General features: G+C 39.2%; 1 protein-coding gene across 1 annotated transcript; it reads left to right on the top strand.

Annotated features, from left to right (window-relative positions):
- Positions 1–16,228: 16,228 nt before the first annotated feature.
- Positions 16,229–17,212, top strand: LOC104654297 (olfactory receptor 5AK2). The gene has a single exon (XM_010353418.1). The coding sequence runs from the start codon at positions 16,265–16,267 to the stop codon at positions 17,192–17,194; it is 930 nt and encodes a 309-aa protein (XP_010351720.1). The 5' UTR covers positions 16,229–16,264; the 3' UTR covers positions 17,195–17,212.
- Positions 17,213–27,044: the final 9,832 nt, after the last annotated feature.

The following is a 27,044-nucleotide window of genomic DNA, read 5'->3' as shown; positions in this document are numbered from 1 at the left end:
GAAATGGGAGAGTTCCTGATCCTCCTTGCAGGATGTGCAATAAGGGTGTGGCTTACAGTTTCGGTCACCACCACTGTTCAAACCCCTAATGGGAGGAAGAGGGGGAGCACACAGACAGTCAGGTGCAGGAGCTGGGGTGAGTGCTTTGAGCTCCGGCCCCACAGTAGTATCTAGGGTTGGGTGCCTGTGGCCCCCATGTTACAGTGCTCTTTTAGCCTTGCCATCTGCAGCTGGCTTAAGTGTTAACCAGTTCAAAGGACGCTCTGCCTTTTTGCAAGGGCACAAGGCCAGTGTGACAGCTTTCTGTATCCCAAGCTCTTGCCCTAGCATCCCAGAAGAATTGGGTCACACACAAACTTGAAAAATGAATGCAGGGCTTTACTGAGCAGTGGAGGTAATTCTCAGCAAGATGGATGGGGAGCTGGAAAGGCAATGGAGTGGGAAGATGATCTTCCCCTGGAGTTTTGGCCATCCAGTGGCCAAACTCCCCTTCAACTGCCCCCAGTCGAATTCTTCTCGGCATTCAGATATTCCTTCTCTTCTCTCTCTGCTGTGCCTCTCTTCCATTTGTCTTCTGTCATCTCCTCATCTCCTTGTCTGCCTCTGGAGTCTGGGGTTCAGAACTTATATGGGTATAGGATAGGGGGGCACAGCAGGCCAAAAGGCCACTTTTTGGGTACAAAAACAGAAATTCCTATTTTCACTTACTTCTGGTAGGTCTCCAGCCTTAAAGGGGGGGTCTTTGCCAATGCACTGCCCTCTTCTATCCAGTATTTCTCTGTCTCCTGTCCATATCACTATACTCACTACCTGGGTGATGGGATCATTCACATCCCAAACCTCAGCATCTTGGGACACACCCATATAACAAACCTGTGCATGAAACCTCAAATCTAGAATAAAAATTGAAATTATTAAAAAGTAAAGTAAAATAGGGAACATATTCACGTTATAAACCAATGCTGTTTTTTTGTTAAATGGGTAAGCTCTTTAATATTGGAAAACATAATAGAAATATCTCCTGGGGCTAAAAATTGCTTCCCAAGAGATACTGACACTATTAGTTTTAAAGTTTCTGACCACCATTCAAGCAGAAAGGAATTAAATGAAAACACTCTCTCTGTAAAGATAGTTAGGGAGATGCCAAATCACACAGAAAATGTAACATTTTTCTAGAAGTTATCTGGTATTATCTAGATGTTATGGATGGTTAATTAATTTGTTTCTTTATTGGCTCTGAATAATGGTGTGCCTCATCCTGCCACCAGGAAAGATGAATGTCCTCACTAATATGGAACATGAAGGGGAGGAAAATATTTGCTTAACATTGGATTGCCAACATCCAGCATATTCTTAGCACATTGTAGTATCTGAATAAACATTCGTTGAAGAAATAAATGGACAAATGAAAGTGGAAAGGAGAGACCAGAAATCTAGACAGAGCACTCTCATGGGAGTTGAGAGTAGTCAGCTGCAGTCCAGCACAGCTGTTTCTCAGTTGAAAAGTGAGGCAGCAACAAGAGCTTTGCTGAGCTTACTGGGTGAAGCAACTGCCTATAACAACATTGAACAGTGTTATTGTAAATAAACATACAGAAAGTACATATCTGTCATTTTATATGCAGAAAAGTAGAATAAAAGAGCAACAGGATAAAGGTGAGCAGGTTAATTCCCTCAGCTCTTTAATGTCTTAATGTTATCAGTTTTTCAATACACAGCTTATGGAATAAAATATGTGAAACCAGCCTGGTAGCTTGAGCAAGCTATCAGGAACCTCCAAGGATTGTTGGGTTATTAGTAATGTTTCCTTTTGATTTTTGAGGTCAAGTTTGTGGGTATGTATGTGTGTGTGTGTATGTGCCACAGAAGACATATGGGCAGAAGGATCTAATGCAATACAGGAAGTATAGACACCAAGAAGAGCATGGGCAGAGCTGTCACTTAGCCTAGAGGAGTTGTCGGTAATCTTGGCAGTGGATGCATGTGTGATGTCTCCATCATTCCTCACCAGAACTATTACACATTTCGTGGATTAATCCTCAACACCTGACACAGGATTCTTTGCATAGATAATTTAACAGTACAGTTAAGAAAGAAGTCAGGCTGCTGCCAAGGATATCGGTTCTACTGCCAATATCGTACTGCCAAGGATATTGGTGCCCAATCTTCTATGAGGCAGAAGATAATGGTTATCTATCACTACAGTGAGTGGGGAAGTGATTTGGGGGGATGGTAAACATAACAGTACATCAGAATTATTCCAGATGGCGTGGAATGGAGTGGAATAGTGCCACTCTATAAGACTTAGATTAGATAGTGGTCCTCATCATATTGTTACAGGATCCTTGGGGTGTTGCTTTTCTGACCTGAAACCTCTGGCTAGTGGCACCTTTGCCTGAGTTTTGCTTGGGCCCACTGGGCTCATTCCACCAACTCGGTCTGGCAGGCTGCACTCAGCTTATGTTACCAGCCTGGATCCCACTCCTGCCAAGGGCAAGTCAGGTGTGGAGTGGTGAGGGGTGTATGAGCAAGCACGGGGTCCAGCAACTGCACAGTCAGACATGCCAGCTGCCACAGCATGGGAGGAAACTCTAGGTGCTGGCACAGGAACTGGCTCTCTGTGAGGCTGTGTCTGGACCAGGCACACTGCAAGCAGCTTTCCTGGCTGGCACCAGGGAACTTAGTGGCAGCTGGAAGCTTGGAGATGCCAGGCACCACAGGACCCCATAGAGGGAGGCACAGCCCTGGCTCAGGAAGCTCCTAAGTCTGTGCTCCTGAAGAGGCTGAACCTCTTCTTTCCTTCTCTTCACCCACCACATGGCAAGTAAGGGGCATGTTTCAGCTCCATTTATGTTATAGCTTTTTTAGCTCCACTATTCAGTGGGTCCTGAGTCCTTGTCCTGCGACCAGGAAGAATGTGGTTACATACCGGGGAAACCAGCCCCCAATATTTCAACGTAGGTTCTTTTCTATTTTCCCTAAATGTTGGCTGGTCTGAGAAATAAAGGGAAAGAGTACAAAAGAAAGAAATTTTAAAGCAAGGTGTCCAGGGGAGACATCACATGTCAGCAGGTTCTGTGATACCCTCTGAGCCGCAAAACCAGCAAGTTTTTATTACGGATTTCAAAAGGTGAGGGGTGTATGAATAGGGTGTGAGTCACAGAGATCACATGTTTCAAGGGCAATAAAATATCACAAGGCAAATGGGAGCAGAGTGAGATCACAGGACCAGGGTGAAATTAGAATTGCTGATGAAGTTTCATGTCCCACTGGGCATGCATTGTCATTGATAACATCTTATCAGGAGACAGGGTTTGAAAGCAGACAACAGGTCTGACTAAAATTTACTAGGCAGGAATTTCCTAATCCTAATAAGCCTGAGGGCACTACAGGAGACCGGGCACTACAGGAGACCAGGGCTTATTTCATCCCTATCTACAACTGTATAAGACAGACACTCCCAGAGTGGCCATTTTAGAGACCTTCCCCTGGGAATGCATTCTCTTTCTCAGGGCTGTTCCTTGCTGAGAAAAAGAATTCAGCAATATTTCTCCTATTCACTTTTGTAAGAAGAGAAATATGACTCTGTTCTGTCTGACCCCTTAGGCAGTCAGGCCCAGTGGTTATCTCCCTTGTTGCCTGAAAATCACAGCCATCCTGTTCCTTTTGGATGCCCAGATTTCATATTGTTCAAACACACATGCTGTACAAACAATTTGTGCAGATAACACAATCATCACAGGATCCTGAGGCGACATACATCCTCAGCTTACAAAGATGATGGGATTAAGAGATTAAAGTAATCCCAGCACTTTGGGAGGCCGAGACGGGCGGATCACGAGGTCAGGAGATCAAGACCATCCTGGCTAACCCGGTGAAACCCCGTCTCTACTAAAAAATACAAAAAACTAGCCGGGCGAGGTGGCGGGCGCCTGTAGTCCCAGCTACTCGGGAGGCTGAGGCAGGAGAATGGCGTAAACCCGGGAGGCGGAGCTTGCAGTGAGCTGAGATCCGGCCACTGCACTCAGCCCGGGAGACAGAGCGAGACTCCGTCTCAAAAAAAAAAAAAAAAAAAAAAAAAAAAAAAAAAAAAAAAAAAAGAGATTAAAGTAAAAACAGGCATAGGAAATTATAAGAGTATTGGTTGGGGAAGTGATAAATGTCCATGAATCTTCACAATTTATGTTCAGAGACTGCAGTAAAGACAGGTGTAAGAAATTATAAAAGTATTAATTTGGAGTACTAATAAATGTCCATGAAATCTTCACAATTTATGTTCTTCTGCTGTGGCTTCAGCTGGTCCCTCCATTCGGGTTCCCTGACTTCTGGCAACAGGTACGCAGAGAAATGGAGGGTGAGCAAGATACAGAAGAGCTTTATTGAGCAATAGAACAGTTCACAGCAGACTTGCATGGGGTAGTACCTTTCTGCAGCCAGGGTGTCCTGATGAGAGTTCAGATCCTAGCATAGAGGAGACCCTGGAGTGGGAAGCTTCTCTCTGCAGGCAAGTTATCTTGTTGTCTTCCTGGCTCTCAGCAGATAATAGGCTCATAAGCGGGTAGCTTCTCTCTCCTGGTGGTCATCTGACGTGTCCTGCTAACAGCAGAGAGGGTAGCTGCTCTCTGCACCTGGTCATCCCATCATCTGCCAAGCTCTGGCTGAGCCCAGGACTTTTATGGGCCTCAGATGGGAGAAAGTGCATGCTGATTGGTCCATGGGCAGCCATGGGTAGGCCCAGAAAATACACCACAAGATCCCCCTCTGGTCAGTGGGAGTCGCAGCCCAGTCCAAGCCGTCTGGCCCTCCCTGGTCTGAACATGGGGTGTACCCTTCTGCCCTGGGAATCTGACTGCATCCTGCTGCCATTCATAACCCCTGGACTTGGCACTGACTTTGCTCTGAGATCAGAGTGGGCACCCACAGCAGGGAGAAGCCAGGCAGCGAAAGCAGGCACTTCCAAGCCTGCTAGGTGCATAGGACCTTCCTGGGACCTCAAGAGTGAAGGGATGCCTGAGTCTGCAGCTGTGGTTTGGGTGGTTGCAGCTGTACAGGGTTGGGGGAAGAGCCAGGGATCCTGCCCTCTCCATGGAGTGAGAGGCCCTTTGCAGCCATGGTTTGGGCAGCAGCAATGACACCCAGGGAGCTCTCACCCTAATTCGAAAGGGGCAGGGCTCCTGCTTGCCCCCAGCTTCTGCTGGCTCCATGGAGCATGTAGCCCCAGCCACACCTCCCTGCTGCAGCTGGTGTGTTGGAAGCAGCTGGCCATCAGGAGCGGCCGCTACCATCAATATCCCCAATTAATCCACCAGTCCAGAACTATGCCACACTGATTATGGCAGGAAATAGACTATTACAATCTTAGCCTAATGGAAGCACCAATCTAGTTGCCATCCCAGATGTGCAATTGTTACTGGAACAAACAGCCTCTGGAAGTATTCACTGGCACTAATTTGGAAATGTTTTCTTTTCCACACTTATCAGGAAGCAAGTTCAGAAGCAATGTACATTCTCCTAGCATAGCTATCACCAAAGATTCCCCAAAATTCCCAGGGTTATCTGAACTCTCCTCAGCCACAGTGTAGCCTATGGGACCTTGATCATCTGGAAAACTGTAGAACATTGCTCTGGTTCACTATAGTGATGACATCATAGGACCTGAGGAAGAGGAAGTAGCAAGTATTCTGAAGCAGCAAGTACTCTGTTGTAGTTTGTTATAGAAGCAACAGGAATAGGAAACCACTGCAATACTTATGAAAACTAACTGTACCAAATAACCTGTACAATAAAGTGTATAGCAATATTGTGTATAGTAGAAAAATCTGGAAACTACTCCAACATCCATTGGCAGAATGTCCTAAAAAGCAGACACCAAGATGGGACTACCCATGCAAACATTTTGTTAGGGGGATGCCTATGTAAAAGGTAATAGGGAAGACAGTGAGAAAAGCTAAGAAAGATGCAAGTCAGACCCCAAGTCAAGAAGAGAGGAAGAGAAGATGGAGCAGAAGCATGTGAGATGGTCATGAAGTAGAAGCACAGTTCAGCAAAGTTACTGAGAAATCCTTGAACCAAAATGGACTGACAAAGGAGTCCTATGTCTCCCAGGTATGGGTCTGCCTTCGAATCCATTCTGCACACAGACATTAGCAAGGAGCAGCCCATGGGAAGTGGGGTGTCAGAAAAACTACTACAAGGGATTTCAAAGTGAGAAGCTGAGATCGTGGGTCATTGACACTCCTGAAGGAGATCTACAGATTCATTCACATGGCTGCTACACAGATGAAGGGATAAATTAATTAGATTTTAATCACGTAATGGAATATTCTGCACAGTGAAAATGAATGAGCCACTGCTACAACAACACAACAGATAAGTTTTAGTATTGTTGACTTTTTTTAAAAAATCACAGAATAAAATAGAAGAAATGTTTCATTAACTTAGTAACAGGCAAACTGGAAAGTATATGCTTCAGGGGTGAGTGTGTGTGTGTATGTGTGTGTCTGTGTGTGTGTGTAAAGCTGTAAATCAAAAAATAAAAGAATACAAAGAAACATTCATAATGTTGCTATTTGCAGGTAAGGATGAGGGTAAGCAAATGCAAAGTACAGGGAAAGAGTACATTGGTAAGTGTATATTGTAGATAATTTTTGAGACTTTGGACTGGATTATTCACTTAATAAATTATTATGTAATTAATATTAAGTGGGGCTGTGCATGGGCCAATGGCAACAGGTGTCACGAAGCAGGGTGATGACTAATCCAGTTCTCTGCACATTGTTATCATATGTTTAACTAAAATAAAATTTCAAAATGTTCAGAACGTTGAGTGCTTTCTAAGAAACTTCTTATTGTACAAAACAGACTATGATTTTACATTGAACATCCTCAGGGAGACTGCGTACTCACCTAACCACTGCTGTCACCCCCAGAATCAGGTCATTCAGGAGTCAGTATATGAAAGGAAAATTCTTTGAGAGGCTAGCCATAATCCAAAGCAAAACAAATGCTAGATTGCCCCTTTAGTTAATTCAATCAAATTCCATTTTCAGTAGTAGAGTGTGGATCAGAAAGATTAGATCTAACAGCTAACACTTATATTTAAATTTTATACTAAATGCCATCAGTCTTAATTTCTGAAGTGCTCAATAAGAAAAGAAAAAAAAAAAAAAACTCTAGTTTTGTATGCCCTTCTTTGGAAAATTTTAGGCCTGAGTAAGAGGAAGTGGCAATTGCTCTGCAGTAGTTTGTTCAGGAGCGATAGGAACAGAAAACTACTGCAATATACATGAAAAATAATTGTACCAAGTAACACATACAATAAAGTTTATAGCAATGTTGTGCATAATACAAAATACTGCCTCATTCTTTTTCATGAGGCAAAAAGGGGGCAATTCAAGGTATCAATTTAAAAACAAAATACTTTCTCGGAGGGCAACATATATAACATAATTCACATAAAATAAAAAAATCATTCTTCATAGAAATATGAAAAGATATCCAACCTGGCTCATATGAGAAAAGGACAAACAAATTAAATGATTTTTCACCTATAAAAATGACAAATTTTATATAAGTTTTGTAATAATGTGTTAGAATTTGGAGAAATAGTCACTAGGTTTGATAGAAGTGGTATAAACTGGTAGAGCTTCTTGAGGGTAGCTGGGCAGCTGGGCAATAAGTATCAAAAGTTATCATTATCATACCCTTTACTCAGTTTCCTCTCCAAAACACCTTTTATGCCTACAGTATATTCACAATAATATTTACAGTAACATTGTTTATATTAGTAAAAGATTGGAAACAATCTAAATGTCAAACAGTGGGGGAACAGTATGATTAAACAGATTAATAAATGCAACTGTTCAATAAAATATAATACAAACATTAAAAAGAGTGAGGCTTCTCTTTTCATACTGATGGAGACAAATCACCCAAAAACATTAAGTGAAATGAAAGCTGAGCAATGTGAATAATACATCGTCTTTTGTTGTGGGAGTGAACAAAGAATATGAATATAATATGTTTTCAAATGCACTGCAAGGCTTGTATATCTGGAAGAATAACAGGAGCTTGTAACAATGGTGATCTCCCGGGAAGGAAACTGAAGATTAGAAATCTAGGGATGAAGGTGGACATGGTTTTTACTATATACACTTTTATACTTCTGAATTTACCACTTGGTTTGTTATTCATCACCCACCCAAAAAAAGAGAAGGTGGGGTAAGAAGAAATAAAAGCAGGAAGAAAGGAAATAAAGAGGGGAGAAATGGAGGAAGAATAAAAGAGAGGGAGGGAAGAAGGTTAACAGCAAATTATCAATAGCAGGGCAAAAAGTCCCTGATGGCATGAAAACAAGAATTTTGTTCCCCCTAGAGAGCTTAACTTTGCTTCAGCAGAAAATAACTAGCAAACATTGTTTTTCCCAATTACATCTGAGCCCCTGAAACTTCAGGTTCTCCAGGGAGTGGTATTGATCTCTTATACCCCAGCTATATACTTGCTGATGAGGAGGAACTGAAAAGAGAGACCTTGATCAGCAATCAGTGCCAGTTGCAGAAAGAGAACATGTAGGCAACCTCAAAGTAAGTAAAACAAAGCAAATAGCATTTTTTTCAAAACCTGCCATGTACCATGCCAGTGCATGGTGAAAATTTTAGAGCAAAAGATTAGCCAAAGCCCCAGAATGTTTCACCTCTAAACCAGGAGGAATGACTTCATCCCTGGTGAATTACTGAAAATAAAGGGATGGGTTTGATTGAGTCTGAGTATCACCTGGAAAATAACATGAATGAACAAATGATTGAATGAATAAACTGATTGCTCAATTAACCTATCAATATAATATGCCTTTAATGTATTATTTGCATTGTTATTAAAGTCATTTGCTGGGCATACCTTCTATGCCCAGCCCTGTGCTGAGAAATTTACATAAATTTACATAAATCTGCTCACTTAAACCTCACATCACTGCACAATAGACTTTACTTTTTCTTCTTCATTTTTTAACTTTTTATTGTGAAATATGTATAGATTCACAGGAAGTTCCAAAGGTAATAGGGAAAGGGATCAAATATCCTTCATATACTTTTTCCTCAAGGGTTCAATCTTACATAATTACAATATGACATCAAAACAGGATCTTGATACTGGGACAGTTGTGTATACAACTACATGTCATTTCATACGTGTGTAGATTTATAGAGCTACCACTGCAGTGGAGATACAGACTTGATGATCACAGATCTCAGATTCTATATGTCTCCTTTGTACCCCTTCTGGTCACACCATGCCCCTCCTCTTACCACCCCAACGTTTAGCAATCACCAATCTGTTCTCTATTTCTATAATTTTATCATTTTCATAATGCTTTATAAATGGAATAATATAGTATATGTCCTTTTGATGTTGGCTTTTTTACACTCAGAATAATGCCCTTGATAGTCATCCGAGCTGCTGCATGTATCAATAGTTTATTTCTCTTTATTTTTGCAAATATTCCATAGTATGGATGTAATAAAATTGTTAAATCACTCATTTACTGTAGGGCATTTGATTGTTTGCAGATTTTGGCTACTACAAATGAAAATGTTATAAAAAATTTTGTACAGGTTTTCGTGTGAATGTAAGTTTTATGCAAATATAATTGCCCACAAGTCCAAGGACTGGGTTGTATGGTAAGTGTATGTCTAGCAGCTTTTTACAAAACTACCAAACTATTTTCCAGAGTGACCACCATTTTCACCAGCAATGTATGAGAGATCCAGTTACTCTGAGTCTTTCCCAGCATTTGCTATTGTCACTTTTTTTTTATTTTAGCCATTCTGTAGTGACATCTCACATGTAGTGTAGTGATATCACATTTTGTTCTTACTTTGCATTTCCCTAATGGCTAATGATGTTGGACACCTTTTCATGTGCTTATTTACCATCCATATAGCCCTTTTTGGTAAAATGTCTGTTCATGTCATTCAGGCATTTTCTAATTTGATGTTGTTGTTGTTGTTGTTGTTGTTGTTGTTGTTGTTGTTGTTGCTGTTGACGTTGTTTGGGAGTTCTTTATATTCTCTAAACACATGTCCTTTATCACATACGTTGTTTGAAAATATTTTCTTCCAGTGTAGCGTGCTTTTTCATTCTCTTCACTGGGTGTTTAACAGAGCAAAAGTTTCCATTTTAATGAGATCCAGTTGTTGAATTTTTGAGGAGGGGATTGTGCTTTTGATGTCATATCTAAGAATTCTTCACAACACCTCTCCTAACAATTTTGCCCTAAATATTTTGTCTTAGATTACTCTCTAAAGGTTTTATGGTTTTATGTTTTACATTTAAAGCTAAGATTCATGTTGAGTTAATTCTTACATAAGGTATGAGTTTTAGGTTTGGGTTCATGTTTTTGTCTATGAATATCCAGTTGTCTCAGCACTCTTTTCTAAAATGCCTTCCTCCATTGAATTGAACCTGCTCAAAAATCAAGTGACTGCATGTGTGTGGATCTATTTGTGGATTCACTATTTTGCTCCATCTTTGTATCTATCTTTCCACCAATTCCACAGTGTTAATTATTGTAGATATAGAAAAAATATCGGTGTTAGGTAAAGTGATTCATCTCATTTTCTTCTTTGTTTTTGGAATCGTATTAGCTATTCTAGCTTCTTTTCTCTTCCCTATAAATTTAGAATATTCTTGTTCACATGCTAAAAATACTATGCTGAGATATTGATTGCATTTGTGTTAAACCTGTACATCAACTTGGGGGGAACTGACACCACTATATAGAGTCTTGTATCTCCTAAACACAATGTATCTATTTATGTAGATCTTCTTTTATTTCTTTTATCAGCATATTGTAATTTTCATCAAGTCCTACAATAGTTATGTTATATTTCTACCTAAGTATTTCATTTTTTGAACTATTATCAATGGTGTTGTGTTTATTCCAGTTTCCATAAGTTCATTGTTATGAAAATAGTATGGATTTTTTATAACTGTCGCGTATTCTGCAACTTTTCTGAACTCACTTATTACTTCCAGAAGTTGTTGGTAGATTCTTGGAATCTTCTACATAAACCATCATGTCATCTACAAATGGCAGTCTTATTTCTTCTTTTCTGATCTGTGTCACTTTCATGCCTATATATCCTTTCCTTTGACTAGAACTTCCCAAACTCTGTTGAATGGCACTGAAGAGAATGAGTATCGTCACCTGTTCCCAATTTTAGGAGCAAGCATTTAGTCTGTAACTATCAAGTAGGATGTTAGTTATAGGTTTTTATGTAGATGTTCTTCATCAGTTGCAGAAATTGCCCTCTCTTCCTTGTTTTCAGAGATTTTTAAGATATTAAGTAGATGTTGAATTTTGTCAAATTCTTTTTGTTCATCAGTGTATATGATCCTGTGATTTTTCTCTTTTGGACCTGAATATAACCAACTTGGCCATTGTGTATAATTTCATACGCATAGCTGAATTCTATTTGCTACATTTTTAAAAGATTTTTGCGTCTATATTCATTAAAGATACAGAACTATGGTTTTCTTTTTTGTGTGCTATTTAGTCTGCTTTTGTTAGGAGGGTAATACGGGATTCACAGAATAAGTTGGAAAATGTTCTTTTCACATCTGTTTTCTGAAAGAAATTGTATAGAATTAAGTTAATTCTTTTTTATACATTGAGTTTTCCGGTGCTATTTTAAAAGAAAGTTTTTGAATTATAAATTCAATTCTCTTCGTGGCTGTATGGCTATTCAAATGATCAGTTTCATATGGGTTAGTTTATGCTTCTCAACTAACAGCTTCATTTGTCAAATTAATATGTGTAGAGATGTTTGTAGTATTCTCTTATTATCATTTTTTTCTGTCTGCAGAGTCTGTAGTGACACCTCCATTTTTCCTGACTTAATAATTTGTATCTTCCTTCTTTTATCTTTGCCAGACCTTCTAGAGGTTTATCAGTTTTACTGATTTTCTTCAAAACCCACTTCTTGTTTCATAGTATTTTAAATTGTTTTTCTTTTTCCAATTCATTGAGTTCTGTTCTTAGATTTATTATTCTACATATTTTAAATTTATTTTGTTCTTCTTTTTCAATATTTTTCAAGTAGAGGATTATATTAATGATTTGAGTCTTTTTCTCTTTTTTAGTGTAAGCATTTAGTGCTATGGGATGCCCACTAAACACTGCTTTAACTGCACCCCATAAATTTTAAGTATTGTATTTTCATCCAGTTCAATATTTTGTATTTCCCTTGTGACTAGCTCTTTGACCCCAGGATTGTTTATAAATGCATTGTTTTGTTTCCAACTGTCTGGAGAGTTTCCTGTTACATGTCTGTTGTTTATATCTTGTTCAATCTCATTGTGGTCAGGAACACACACTGTGTGAATTCTATTCTTCTAAAATTATATGTATTATGTATAATCTATCTTGATATATATTCTACAAGTGCTGGAAAAAATACGTATTCCAGTTATGTGAGATGGACTATTCTATAACTATCACTGATATCCTGTTGGCTGAAGGTGTCAAGTTCTTCTACATCCTTGCTGATTTTCCATATAGTCCTACAAATTGTTGAGAAAGGAATATTAAAATCCCCAATTATAGATTGGCCTTTACCTCAATTCAATTTTTTTTCAGTTTTTCCTCCATATATGTTGTAGTTTACTTGTTTGGTGCCTACATATTTAGGATTGCTATTTCTTCTTGATTAGCACTTTTGTTATCATGGAATGTTCTTCTTTGTCCTTGGTAATATTCTTTGCTGTAAAATATACTTTATCTAATATTTACATAGCCATACTTTCATTCTTTTGATTAATGTTTCCATGATATATGTTTTCTTCCTTTTATTTCAAACCTACATGTATCATTATATCTGAAGTGAGTTTCTTGCACACAGAAGATGATTCTGTCATTTTTCCATCCACTCTTCCGTATCCTTTCTTTTAGTTGTTATTAAATGAAAGAAACATGAAACATCAGAAGGTTAAGAAAGTGGAAAGAGGCCGGGCACAGTGGCTCATGCCTGTAATCTCTGCACTTTGGGAGGCTGAGGCCGGCGGATCACTTGAGGTCAGGAGTTCGAGATCAGCCTGGCTTACACAGTGAAACGCCGTCTCTACTAAAAATAGAAAAAGTAGCTGGGCGTGGTGGTGGGCACCTGTAATACCAGCTACTCGGGAGGCTGAGGGAGGAGAATCACTTGAACCTGGAAGGCAGAGGTTGCAGTGAGCCGAGATCACACCACTGCATCCAGCCTGGGCGACAGTGTGACTCTTTCTCAAAAAATAAAAAGAAAGAAAAGAAAGTAGAAAGAGCAAAATACGACAGTCTTTTCTTCTATCTCGAGTTTTTAAAGTGGTGATTGAGGGTTGAAGCAAAAATTATAACACTGCCTAAGGCAGTTCTCAGTGTATGTGGAGGAAATGGTTAAGACAATTATAAGTGGGAGACAGTAAAGAAATGAAAAAGGAAGTAAGCTTTCCACACTTCACTAAAACTGGTAAAATGAACACAAGTTATGATTATACAAACATATCTCAGAGACATTGTGGGTTTCGTTCCAGACCACCTCAATTAAGTGACTCTCACAATAAAGTAACTCACACAAATATTTTGGTTTCCCAGTGCATACAAAAGTTATGTTTATACTGCACTGCAGTCTATTAAATGTGCAATAGCATTATGTCTAAAAAAGTATATGCCTTTATACAAAAATACTTCTTGCTAAAAATGCTGACACAAGGATATTAAATGAACACGTGCTGCTGGAAAATGCTGCTAATAGACTTGCTTAATGCAGGATTGCCACAAACCTTTAATTTTATTTTTTAAAAATGCAATATCCGTGAAGCACAATAAAACAAGCCATGCCCATATAATGCAACACCTAGAGCAGCCACTAAAAAGGGCTATACAAAGATATCTAATAAAAACACTATACAAAAAAAAAAACACTATAACTGCACCAAACTGGGATTATAAGAAAAAGTTCAAGTGGTCCACAGAAATTCAGGAAAAAGAAGAGAGAAACAAAAAACAAAAAATAGTTAAAATAATGAAATGGCAGGCAACTTTAGGGGGCATCAATGACCACATAAAACATAGTTTTCTTCATTTTTAAAACAATAAAGATCATGAATTCCCATTATAAAAGTGAAAGTTCAGAAGTTTGTAAGTTTAGAAAATAATGTTCTTTTTTACCTAATGCCACACCCATGAATAACTATACTTGAATTTGGTGTGCACATTTTCTGGCATTTATCCACAAATAAATAAAGAGAATGAAAGCAAGAGACATTAAGAGTGACGGAGAGTTTAGTTTTTCAAATGGTCCAAATCTACATATTTTTCTACAACATGCTTTTCTCTTTTGACTCCATAAGAGTACATATTTCTCTCTCTGCCTTAGACTAGGTATTAATAAATAATATAAATCTACTGAAATGTATACAATTCTATTTCCTGATTTTGCTATTAGAAGATTTTTGTTAATTTGTTTTCAATGCAAGTTACATAATATTATATATAATATGCATGTTATTGATACTATAAACAAGTGAATGAACATAATTAACTTCTAGATGAGTTCTGTGATCCCCATTGTACAGGGGAAGTAACTAGGGCCAAAGGGAATTATATGCTTTTTTTCTATTAACTGGTGAGGCAAAAATTCAAAACCAGGGTTACCTATTTCCTTTCCACTGCACAAGGTTAACTATTAATGAAGACTGAGAAACCCAGCACTACCCATATGTTAAGCATGTGTAAAATGCTAGGGTAAACCCCCCGTGGCATGAGTTTACCTATGTAACAAACCTTCACATGTGCCACCAAACATTAATGTTTTCAAAAAGCTTAGATCATTGGCCATTTTCTTTGTAGCATCTATTTGATTAGAAAACACCTTCAACATAGATGAAACAAAATACTTCATATTGAACCAGCCAACAATTAGCTCAATAAAAACATAGAAATGTACAGATTCTGTGCGCGATTGGAGCGGGGTTACACTAGTTTCCTTAGCTCTTGAAAAGCATCCTCATATTTTCATATTATTTTATTTAAATCCAGATAATTAAAGTCAAGTTGATATGATAAATGTCATTATTCTATCAAAATTCTAATTTAAGTAGACCTCTGGCCTATTCAAGCTTCCTCTAGTAAGTGTTTATCCAAATGAAAGAAACACTTTTTGAAAGTACTGCATTTCTTTCATTTTACAGTAAATTTACCCTAGGAAGAAACTTATACTAACTTAATATACTTCAATGTTCACTAAATGTTAAATTGAAAGGAATTGTTTCTGCTTTCTTGTTCCTCCACTACAGAAGAGAAAAAAAAAAAAGCAATAGAAAATGTAAGGCTTTCAGATATCCATTATACAACAGGTTTATTTTGCTTGTAAAGAATATCACCTAGGGCCGGGCGCGGTGGCTCAAGCCTGTAATCCCAGCACTTTGGGAGGCCGAGATGGGCGGATCACGAGGTCAGGAGATCGAGACCATCCTGGCTAACACGGTGAAACCCCGTCTCTACTAAAAAATACAAAAAACTAGCCGGGCGCAGTGGCGGGCGCCTGTAGTCCCAGCTACTGGGGAGGCTGAGGCAGGAGAATGGCGTGAACCTGGGAGGCGGAGCTTGCAGTGAGCTGAGATCCGGCCACTGCACTCCAGCCTGGGTGACAGAGCAAGACTCCGTCTCAAAAAAAAAAAAAAAAAAAGAATATCACCTGGATGGGAGCTGCATTCTAAGGATACTACTAATACAAAGATACTTTGAAGACTTCAAACATATGTAAAATGTGAACATATTGAGGGAAATTTAACTGTAATTTATTCGACTAATTTCAAGAGCTTTATCCAAAATTAAAAGAGTAGGTGGCTGTGAATAATTACAGGTTTCTAAAGGGGTACAAAATTATGTTTTAATATTACTTTAGGTATGGATGCCTGTTTAATATAATGAAAAATTGTTCAATATTTCTAAGAACTACACACATTAGAAGTCAGTCTTCTTCTGAGACAAACTTTTTCATTTTGAAGACAAATTCATTTCCTCTTTCATCAAGTAAATCACTCTTTACTTGATGATTGTAAGTAAATTTTTATATTTGAGATGTAAATAACACTGTTGTGAGTATTTGTCATGAAAATCCAAATAGAAAAAGGTGACATGAAATATAGAGTCATTTCACTGCAAGAAGTCTCAAAGATTTCCCTTCTTTTCTGGGTCCTTCTTTTGGTCCTTTCTAGACTTTTGGTAGCCATGGCACGAGGAAACAGCACTGAAGTGACTGAATTCTGTCTTCTGGGATTTGGTGCCCAACAAGAGTTTTGGCATATCCTCTTCATTGTATTCCTTCTCATCTATGTGACCTCCATAATGGGTAATACTGGAATAATCTTACTCATCAACACAGATTCCAGATTTCAAACACCCATGTACTTTTTTCTACAACATTTGGCTTGTGTTGATATCTGTTACACTTCTGCTATCACTCCCAAGCTGCTCCAAAGCTTCACAGAAGAAAAGAATTTTATATCATTTCAGGGCTGTGTGATACAATTTTTGGTTTATGCAACATTTGCAACCAGTGACTGTTATCTCCTGGCTGTGATGGCAGTGGACCGTTACGTTGCAATCTGTAAGCCCCTTCACTATACGGTAATCATGTCCCGAAGAGTCTGCATCCATTTGGTAGCTGGTTCGTACATCATGGGCTCAATAAATGCCTCTGTACATACAGGTTTTACATTTTCTGTGTCCTTCTGCAAGTCCAATAACATCAATCACTTTTTCTGTGATGGGCCCCCAATTCTTGCCCTTTCATGCTCCAGTATTGACATCAACCTCATGCTACTTGTTGTCTTTGTGGGATTTAACTTGATGTTCACCGGGTTGGTCATGATCTTTTCCTACATCTACATCATAGCCACCATCCTGAAAATGTCTTCTAGTGCAGGGAGGAAAAAATCCTTCTCCACATGTGCCTCCCACCTGACTACAGTCACCATTTTCTATGGGACACTCTCTTACATGTACTTACAGCCTCAGTCTAATAATTCCCAGGAGAATATGAAAGTGGCCTCTATATTTTATGGCACTGTTATTCCCATGTTGAATCCTTTAATCTACAGCTTCAGAAATAAGGAAGTAAAAGAAGCTTTAAAATTGATAGGGAAAAAGTTCTTTTAAATTAGCCCCAGTTGTTAACATTCAGCACAACAAATCATCCCGCATAGCTGTTCTACCAAAATTTAATGTTTCTACAATAGGAAACATGTAGAAAGATGTCAAATTAATAATCTAACATCACATACAGAGGAATTAGAAAAACATGAGCAAATCAACCACAAAGCTAGCAGACGACAAGAAATAACTAAAATCAGAACAGAACTGGACAAAATTGAGACCCAAAAGTTTATATAAAAAATTAATGAAACCAAAATTTGTTTTATTGAAAGGATAAATAAGATTGGTAGGTTGCTAGCTAGATTCACTAAGGTAAAAAAAAAAAAGGAAAAATCCAAATAAGCACAACCAGAAAGGACACAGGTGACATTACAACCAATCCCACAGAAATAGAAAAGATTCTCAGAGAATATTATGAACACTTTTATGCAAATAGACTAGAAAATATAGAAGAAATGGATAAAATCCCGGGAAGCCACAAACTCCCGATTTAATAAGGAAGAAATTGAAACCCTGAGCAGACTAGTATCAAGTTCTGAAGTGAAAACAGTACTAAAAATCTACCAACCAGAAACAAAGCGCAGACCAAAAGTATCTGCAGTCAAATTCTACCAGATGTAAAAAGAAGAGCTGGTGCCAATTCTACTGAAATTATTTCAAAAAAATTGAGCAGGAGGGACTCCTTTGTAATTCATTCTATGAAACCAGCATCAGGTCTCTGATACCAAAACCTGGCAAAGACACAACGAAAAAAGAAAACTACAGGCCAATAATCCTAATTAACATAGATTCAAAACCATCAGTGAACCAAATTCAACAGCACCTCAAAAGTTAATTCACCATGATCAAGTAGGCTTCATTCTTTGGATGCAAGGTTGGTTCAATACATGCAAATCATGAAATGTCATTCACCACATAAACAGCATTTAAAACAAAAACTATATGATCTCAATAGATGCAGAAAAAGCCTTCAATAAAATGCAACATCCCTTCATTATAAAAATTCTCTACAAACTAAGCATCAAAGCAACGTACCTCAAAGTAAGTGCAATCTATGACAAATTCACAGCCAATGTCATAATGAATGGGCAAAATCTGAAGGCATTCCCCCTTGAAAACTGGAACAAGACAAGGGTGCCCACTCTCACCATAGTTCAACATAGTTCCAGAAGTCCTAAGCAGAGCAATCACTCAAGAGAAAGAAACAAAAGGCACTCAAATAGGAAAAGAAGAAGTCAAACTATCTCTCTTTGTGGACTATATGATTCTATATCTAGATAACTCTTTTTTTTTTTTTTTTTTTTTTTTTTTTTTTTTGAGACGGAGTCTTGCTCTGTCACCCAGGCTCCAGTGCAGTGGCCGGATCTCAGCTCACTGCAAGCTCCGCCTCCCGGGTTCACGCCATTCTCCTGCCTCAGCCTCCTGAGTAGCTGGGACTACAGGCGCCCGCCACCTCGCCTGGCTAGTTTTTTGTATTTTTTAGTAGAGATGGGGTTTCACGGTGTTAGCCAGGATGGTCTCGATCTCCTGACCTCGTGATGCGCCCATCTCGGCCTCCCAAAGTGCTGGGATTACAGGCTTGAGCCACCGCGCCTGGCCTATCTAGATAACTCTAAAGACTCTGTCAAAAGGCTCCTGGAGCTGATAAACGAATTCACTAAATTTTTAGGTTACTACATCAATGTACAAAAATCAGTAGCACTTCTAAACATCAGTAATGTTAAACTGAGAACCAAATCAAGAATACAATTCAATTAATAATAGCTACCAAAAAAATAAAATATCTAGAATACATCTAACCAAGTAAACAAAATATCTCTACAAGGAGAGAATTATCAAACACTACTCAAAGAAATCAGAGAGGACATAAACAAATGGAAAAACAGTCCATACTCATGGATTAACATAATCAATATCATTCAAAATGGCCATACTACCCCAAGCAAACCACAGATTCAGTGCTATTCCTATCAAATCACAATACCATTTTTCACAGAATTAGAAAAACTATTCTAAAATTCATATGAAACTGGAAAAGAACCCAAATAGCCATAGCAATCCTTAGCAAAAAGAACTAAGCTGGAGGCACCACATTATCTGATTTCAAGACATACTATAGGGCTACAGTAGCCAAAACAGCATGACACTAGTACAAAAACAGTAACATAGACCAGAATAGAGAACCTAGAAAGAAAGCCACACACACACACACACAGACACACACGGTTATCTGATCTTTACCAAAGTCAGCAAAAGTAAGCAATGGAGAAAGGACTTATTCAATAAACGGTGCTGGGATAATAGGCTAGAAATATACCAAAAAAATAAAACTGGACACCTACCTTTTACCATATACAAAAATTAACTCAAGATATATTAAAGAGATAAATGTGAGACCTCAAATATAAGAATCCTAGAAGAAAACTTGGGAAACATCATTCTGAACATCAGTCTTGGGAAATAATTTATGACTAAGTGTTCAAAAGCTATAGCAACAAAAAATTTGACAACTGGAACCTAATTAAATTAAAGACCTTCTGCACAGCAAAAGAGACTATCAACAGAGTATACAAGCAACCTACAGAATGGGAGAAAATTCTCAGAAAGCTATGCATCCAATAAGTCTAACTTCCATAATGTATAAAGAACTTAAACCACTCAGCAAGCAAAAAACAAGTAATCCCATTAAAAAGTGGGCAAAGAATAAGAGCAGATACTTCTCAAAAGAGGACATGCAAGAAGACAACATATGAAAAAATGCTCAACAAGACTAATCATCAGAAAAATGCAAATCAACATCACAATGAGATAACCATCTCGTATCAGTCAGAATGTCTACTATTAGCAAGTAAAAAAGCCATAGATGCTGGCCAGAACATGGAGAAAGGGGAATGCTTATACACTGCTGGGAATGTAAATTAGTTCAGCCACCGTGGAAAGCAGTTTGGAGATTTCTGAAAGAACTAAAACAAACTATCATTTGACTTAGTAATCCCATTACTGGATAACATCTAAAAGAAAATAAATTTTTCTACAAAAAAGACACATGTGCTTGTGTGTTCATCACAGCAACATTCACAACAGCAACAACATAGAATCAGCCTAAGTGCCCATCAGTGGTGAATTGGATAAAGAAAATACAGTACATATACATCATGGAATACCACACAGCCATAAAAATGCAAAACTCAGGTGCTTTGCAGCCACATGGCTAAAGCTAGAGGCCATTATCCTAAGCGAATTAACACCGAACAGAAAAGCAAATACCACATGTTCTCATGTATAAGTGCAAGCTAAATATTGAGGACACACAGACACAAACATGGGAAAAACAGACACTGGGAAATACTAGGGCTTAAGGGAACAAGTGGGGCAAGGGTTAAAAAAACTAACTGTTGAGTGCTATTGAAACAGAAGAGTTCTCTAATCCCCCAAGCGACAGGGGTGTGGCTCACCTTTTCTGTCACCATTGCTGCTCAAACCCCTGATGGAAGGGGAAGCACACAGATGGTCAGGTCCTGGAGCTGGGACAAGTGCTTTGGGCTCTGGCAACATGGTAGTGTCTAGGGGTGGGTGCCTGTGGCCCCAGTATTACAATGCTCTTTTAGCCTTGCCATTCGCAGACAGCTTAAATGTTAACCAGCTCAATGGACCCTCTGTCGTTTTGCCAGGGCAAAGGGCCAGGGTGACCGCTTTCCGTATCCCAAGCTCCTGTCCAGCATCCCAGAAAAATTGAGTCACACACAGGCTTGAAGGATGAATGCAGGGTTTTACTTGAATGGTGGAGTTGGTTCTTAGTGGGATGCATGGGGAGCTGAAAGGTAGATGGAGTGGGAAGATGTAGTAAAAATAGTTGCTAATCTATGTTGGAGTTTACTTGAATGTCACTATGCCGATCGTCATCTTCAAGGACACACATATCTCCCATCATCCTGAGCTTGCCCTCTGCTATGGGTCTTTTTCCACAGGTGTCTTCCACCTGACAACTGTCACCGTTGTCTTTGGAGCGCTCTCTTACATGGACTTACAGCCTGAATCTACCGTGTTTCAAGAGCAAGAAAAGCCAGCATCCATATTTTGCAGCATTATGACTCTCATGTTAAACTTCCTTATCCACTGCTTGTGAAATTAGGAAGTAAAAGAAGCTCTACAGTCAACAAGGAAAAAGTATTAATACATGTAGAGTGAGGGTAAATTACTAACACTGAGTGTCAGAAGTATCCTGTGGTGAGCGCCCTGACATATTTGCTGATAGCATATTGGTCAAAGCAAGTTGCAAGGCTAACCCGGACCTGGATTCAAGGTGTTGGAGTAACAGGCTCTACTGCCCGATGGAAAGATCTGCAACACTGCATCACAATGATATGAATGTAACAAAGGAGAAACTTGGGGACCATTTTTATAACCTACCACAACATGTTCTTACTAGAGTAAATTGTTTTTTAGCTGACACCCTAATCAGGATATGAATCATCCTGCCACAGATGTAGATATGAGAAACAAACTGAATCTCTGTAAAGGCACAATAATTTACATTTCCTCATTATCTATTAATTGTCAGGAATACATAAAGTGCTCACTAAGTAGTTGTTGAATTAATGAACAAAGAATTCAACAAATGAATTAATGAACAAATTCGAGCCTCTTTGTTTGCCAAGAGGCTTTGGTCACTGGAAAGTCCAACAATGTGGTTTATGATGGGGGCTTCAGGACATGCCGTATCAGTTTTGATTTCCAGAGAACGGGAGACAAAAGGTTTTATGCTGATCGTCCAGAAAGGCTGGGAACTAAACATCAGTTACATGCGCAGTATACAATCGAGCCCTGATAATAAAACCCTGAGCATCACAGGCTCAGGTGAACTTCCTGGGTTGACCCGAACCCAATATGCATGACAACTCCATGCATCAATCGCCATACATTGATATGGCGAAAGTATGATGGAAACTTTATGTTTGCACCCGTCTCAGACCTGGTCTTATGTTTCTCTTTGTTTGTTGGCTTAATTTGTATTCTTTGGCTATAATAAATCTATAATTGTATGTATAGTCTTAAACAATTTTCTAACATCTTAATTCACATTCTACACTAAATAACCATACACTGAGTGACTATAAGTAAAAGAGGCCAGGCACAGGGGCTCACACCTGTAATCCCAGCACTTTGGGAGGCTGAGATGGGTGGATCACGAGGTCAGGAGATCGAGACCATCCTGGCTAATATGGTGAAATCCCATCTCCATTAAAAATACAAAAAAATTAGCCGTGCGCGGTGGCACATGCCTGTAGTCCCAGCTACTTGGGAGGCTGAGGCAGGAGAACGGCGTGAACCTGGGAGGCAGAGCTTGCAGTGAGCAGAGATCATGCCACTGCACTCCAGCCCAGGTAACAGAGCGAGACTCTGTCTCAAAATAATAATAATAATAATAATAATAAGTAAAAGAAATTTATTTCTCACAGTTCTAGAGACCAGAACAATTTCACCCCAATCCCCAAAATTAATGTCCTGCTGACATGCAAAATACATTCATTCCTTTCCAACAGCCCCCAAAGCCTTAATTCATTCTAAAGACTAAAATGTCAACTAAATATTATCTAAACTAGATATGAATGAGACTCAAAATGCAATTTATCCTGAGGCAAAATCCTTCTTCAGTTGTGATCCTGTAAAGCCAAACAAATGACGTGCTTCCAAAGTGCAATGGTGGCATAGACATTTCCTTTCCAAAAGCAAACCCACTGGAGCAGAGGACACCCTTCCAGACCCATTGAGATGGCAAAACTACCCCCACAGCTTGGTGAGGCACTGCCCGTGCTTTGATACTCTTCCATGGTCCCTCATGCTTCAGTTCTATTGGGGTAGAGATTGCACTACCACCAGGGTTTGGCAAGGTATCCCAACTCGACCTTCTAGGCATTGGTCCCATACTTTGGCAATCTCACCTTCTGGGCTCATGCATTCTGGGAATGATGACCCTGCTGATTTTTTAATTGCCTTCCAGGATCTTCGTTCCTCGTCTTGAAAAATACTACATGTATACATCCAGATAGTTCTACAGTTCAGTACTGCAGGGTCTAAAAAGTCTTATAGACTGTTTTCATTTTGTCCTATCTTCTCTGCTTCCTTTAGTCCTATCTGGCAGTACTCCCACTGGCATAATCCCATCTCTATTCTTGTCTTTTGTTGAGATGATTGATTAAGCCTGTGATTCACATTCATACTAATCTTATCAAATGGATACTTGGCCACAGTCTTCATGTTCTCTTCCAAATACACTTTCTCATTTTTGCAATACAGATAGGCTGAGAATTTGATTTTCTAAATCTTTAGGTTCTGGTTCTTTTTTGCTTAACAATTCCATCTTGAAACCATTTCTCTCTTTTTGCATTTTACTATAAGCAGTCGGGAGAAACTAAGCTGTTCCTTCAATACTTTGTTTAGCATTCTGCTCTAAATCTCTACCTTCCACAAAACCCTAGAACATAAACACAAGTCAGCCAAGTTCTTTTCCACCTTATAACAAGTATCTCCTTTTCTCCATTTTCCAATAACATGTTCCTCATTTTCATCTGAGATCTCATCAGAAGGGCCTTTACCTTCCATGTTTCTACCAACGTTCTGTTCATGGTTACCTACATATTCTCTAAGAAAAAGGAAACTATCTCTATAGTTACCTTTTTTCACTGCGCCCTCACCAAATGCCTTTAAGAGTCTATTCACATAAGTCCAGGCTGCTTCTAAGATCTTATCAAACCTAAAAGCTCTTCTAGCATCTACCTATTTCCCAGTTCCAAAGCAGATTTCTACAATATTAGGAGTTTCTAATGGGCAGCACCACCCCTTATACCAACTTCTATCCTAATCAGTTCAGGCTGCTATAGGAAATTGGCATAGATTGGGTGGTTTATAAACAACAGAAATTTATTTCCAATTCTGGAAGTAGGAAATCCAAGATCAGGGTGCCAGCATGGTCAAGTTCTGATGAGGGGCCTCTTCAGGCTTGCAGGACACCCAAAGAAGGCAAGAGAGCTCTCTGGGTTCTCTTTTATAAGGAAACACATCTCAGTCAGAAGAGCTCTACCCTCATGACTTTATCTTCCAAAGTCCCTACCTCCTGAATCACCAATTGAGGCTTCAGAGTTACCAGATGAATTCTGAGGGGATACAAAAATTCAGTCCATACAGCTGAATTTTTGAGTCACTCTAGTGAAGTATCAAACCTGAGGGTGAGCGTGTAGTGAGAATTGCTCCCTCAGAAGACAGTTTTCTAAGCTCCTCGAGGGACGTTTCCAAGGCCGCAGAGACCAGGAGCAAGAATAGCGAAATACAAAAGGAGAAAATCCATGAATGGAGGAATTACTTTGCTAGTATACACTTCCAGAAAACCGGAACTTGATCCTACAGGGGATTCTGATAAAACATGTGGAATGTCCTTCAGAATTATTCCTCTAAAAGACATTTTTTCAACTCCCCTCACCCATTGGTTTGGGATTGCCAAAGGATTTTAACATCCTCACACACCTGTGGTGGCCCTGATGAATGATCTTTAATGTTTTCAGAGATATTTCTGAGGCAGAGAAGCAGAGAGATATTACAGAAGGTGGACCGCTGATAGCACAGACAAAACTGTCTACCACAAATGCACTGAAATCAAGTACTGAGGAAGTGCAGTACAAAACACAAAGATATCTGCTAATCTATGTAACACAGTCTAGCAAACAAGATGTACATAAAAGTCTGGTGGGGAGTTTGCAGAAGGCATTATGTATGTATATCATATATATCTGTCAAGGGCATATATGTGGTGTCACCCTGCTGTCTTGGTCCCCATGTTTCTTTATTTGAAAGAGAATGTGACATCTAGAGCTGAGATAAATTTAGGTTAAATTTAGATTCTTTCAGAAAACCACGTTTATTGTGGATTGTGGTGACAGGGATAATTAAGTAGACCTAAAAATAATTTCTTAGATATATAAAAACATGCTCATCCTCATTCATAACAAGAAAAAAAGCAGCTGTTCTCTAACAAGACAACTCTTTAAAAAAGAAGTCCCGGCAGGGCGCGGTGGCTCACACCTGTAATCCCAGCACTTTGGCAGGCCGAGGCGAGCGGGTCACAAGGTCAGGAGACCGAGACCATCCTGGCTAACTCGGTGAAACCCCGTCTCTACTAAAAATACAAAAAACTAGCCGGGCGAGGTGGCGAGCGCCTGTAGTCCCAGCTACTCGGGAGGCTGAGGCAGGAGAATGGCGTGAACCCGGGAGGCGGAGCTTGCAGTGAGCTGAGATCCGGCCACTGCACTCCAGCCTGGGTGACAGAGCGAGACTCCGTCTCAAAAAAAAAAAAAAAAAAAAAGAAGTCCCTAATGACGGTAACATTGTGGGAAAAAATCTTCCCTCTAGAAATTTTTGTCAGCATAAAATATGCAGTGAACATTGTTTTTCCAAATTGCATCTCAGTCACTGAAACCTCAGACCTCAAGAAAGTGAATACTGATCTCTTAGGCCCAACTATAAACACCTGATAGGGAATAACCAAACAGAGATAGACCATGGTGGGTTATCAGGCTGCACAGTGGCAGAAAGAGACTCTGGAAGCAATCTAGGGGGAAATAAAACAAGGCAAAGTGCATCTTCAGCATCAGCCGTGTATCATTACAGCGTGTGCAGGTAATGGTAGATGAAGAATCAGAGCCTAAGCCCTAGCATGTTTCACCCCAAAAACAGGAGGAGTCACTTCATCTCTGATGGTGTGATGAAAATGGAGTGAGGGAAATAAATTGGGCTGTGTTGCCTGGAAATTACATGAATTAACAAATGATTGATTTATTGAATTAATACATGAATATAATATGCCCTTAATGCATTATTTGTATGTATTATGACTAATTTTGAGCATCCACTCAATACTTTCCTTGTGCTGGGACGTTCACGTGAATCAGCTCCTTGTCATTACAATCAGGATTCTAGGTTAAGTGGACCCTGACTTTTTCTAGCTTCCTCTGACAAGTGCTTTTACCCACTGGATGGAAGGAAGCCCCCTTGAAAGACCTGCATTTCAAATATTTTATAGCAAATTTACCTAAGGAGGCAACTTATATAAACTTATTGGCCCTCAGCCCTCACTAAGTGTAGACTTGAAAAGAATTGTTTCTTGTTCCTAGAGTTAACCCACTCTGCTTACTTCTCAAGACAGTAGAAAGAACCAGAGAAGCCCATACCAACAACCAGCTTAGTTTGCCAGACACCCCATCAAGAAAAGCACGTTCTTACCTAAAACAAACCATTTCATCTTTGCAGCTACAGCTCTACCTGGCATTACTGACATGAGAATAAAGGAGTCCAATGCTGATGTATTGGGGATGTGATTTTTTTCTTCTATGACCAATTTCTGCTATTATACAATATTTAAGATGTACAAATATATATATTTTAAATCAGCCAGGCAGAGTGGCTCACACCTATAATCCCAGCATTTTGGGAGGCCGAGGCAGGTGGATCACCTGAGGTCAGGAGTCCAAGACCAGCCTGGCCAACATGGTGAAACCCCATCTCTACTAAAAACACAAAAATTAGTCAGGCATGATGGTGGGTGCCTGTAATCCCAGCTACCAGGAAGGCTGAGGCAGGAGAATTACTTGAACCCAGGAGGCAGAGGTTGCAGTGAGCTGAGATTGCTTTTATTTTCTTTTTTTTTTAATTTTTGTGGGTACATTTTTTTGGAATTTATATGGGTTTAGAATAAATTTACCTGGGTAAATTTCCAACCTGAGTAAATTTCCAGTCAGTGTCCAGTCTTTTCTCTTTTATAATATTGATATTTTTATTTTAATATGGTTGAATTTTCAATGTT

Source organism: Rhinopithecus roxellana, chromosome 15 (genome assembly GCF_007565055.1).
Source record: "Rhinopithecus roxellana isolate Shanxi Qingling chromosome 15, ASM756505v1, whole genome shotgun sequence".
Classification (NCBI taxonomy): domain Eukaryota; kingdom Metazoa; phylum Chordata; class Mammalia; order Primates; family Cercopithecidae; genus Rhinopithecus; species Rhinopithecus roxellana.
The sequence above is the reverse complement of the archived record's forward strand: the minus strand, read 5'-3'. Positions and strand labels throughout refer to the sequence as shown.

Excerpts from the sequence above, each read along its gene's own strand:
- LOC104654297 (XM_010353418.1), top strand. The coding sequence starts at position 16,265 with ATGGCACGAGGAAACAGCACTGAAGTGACTGAATTCTGTCTTCTGGGA.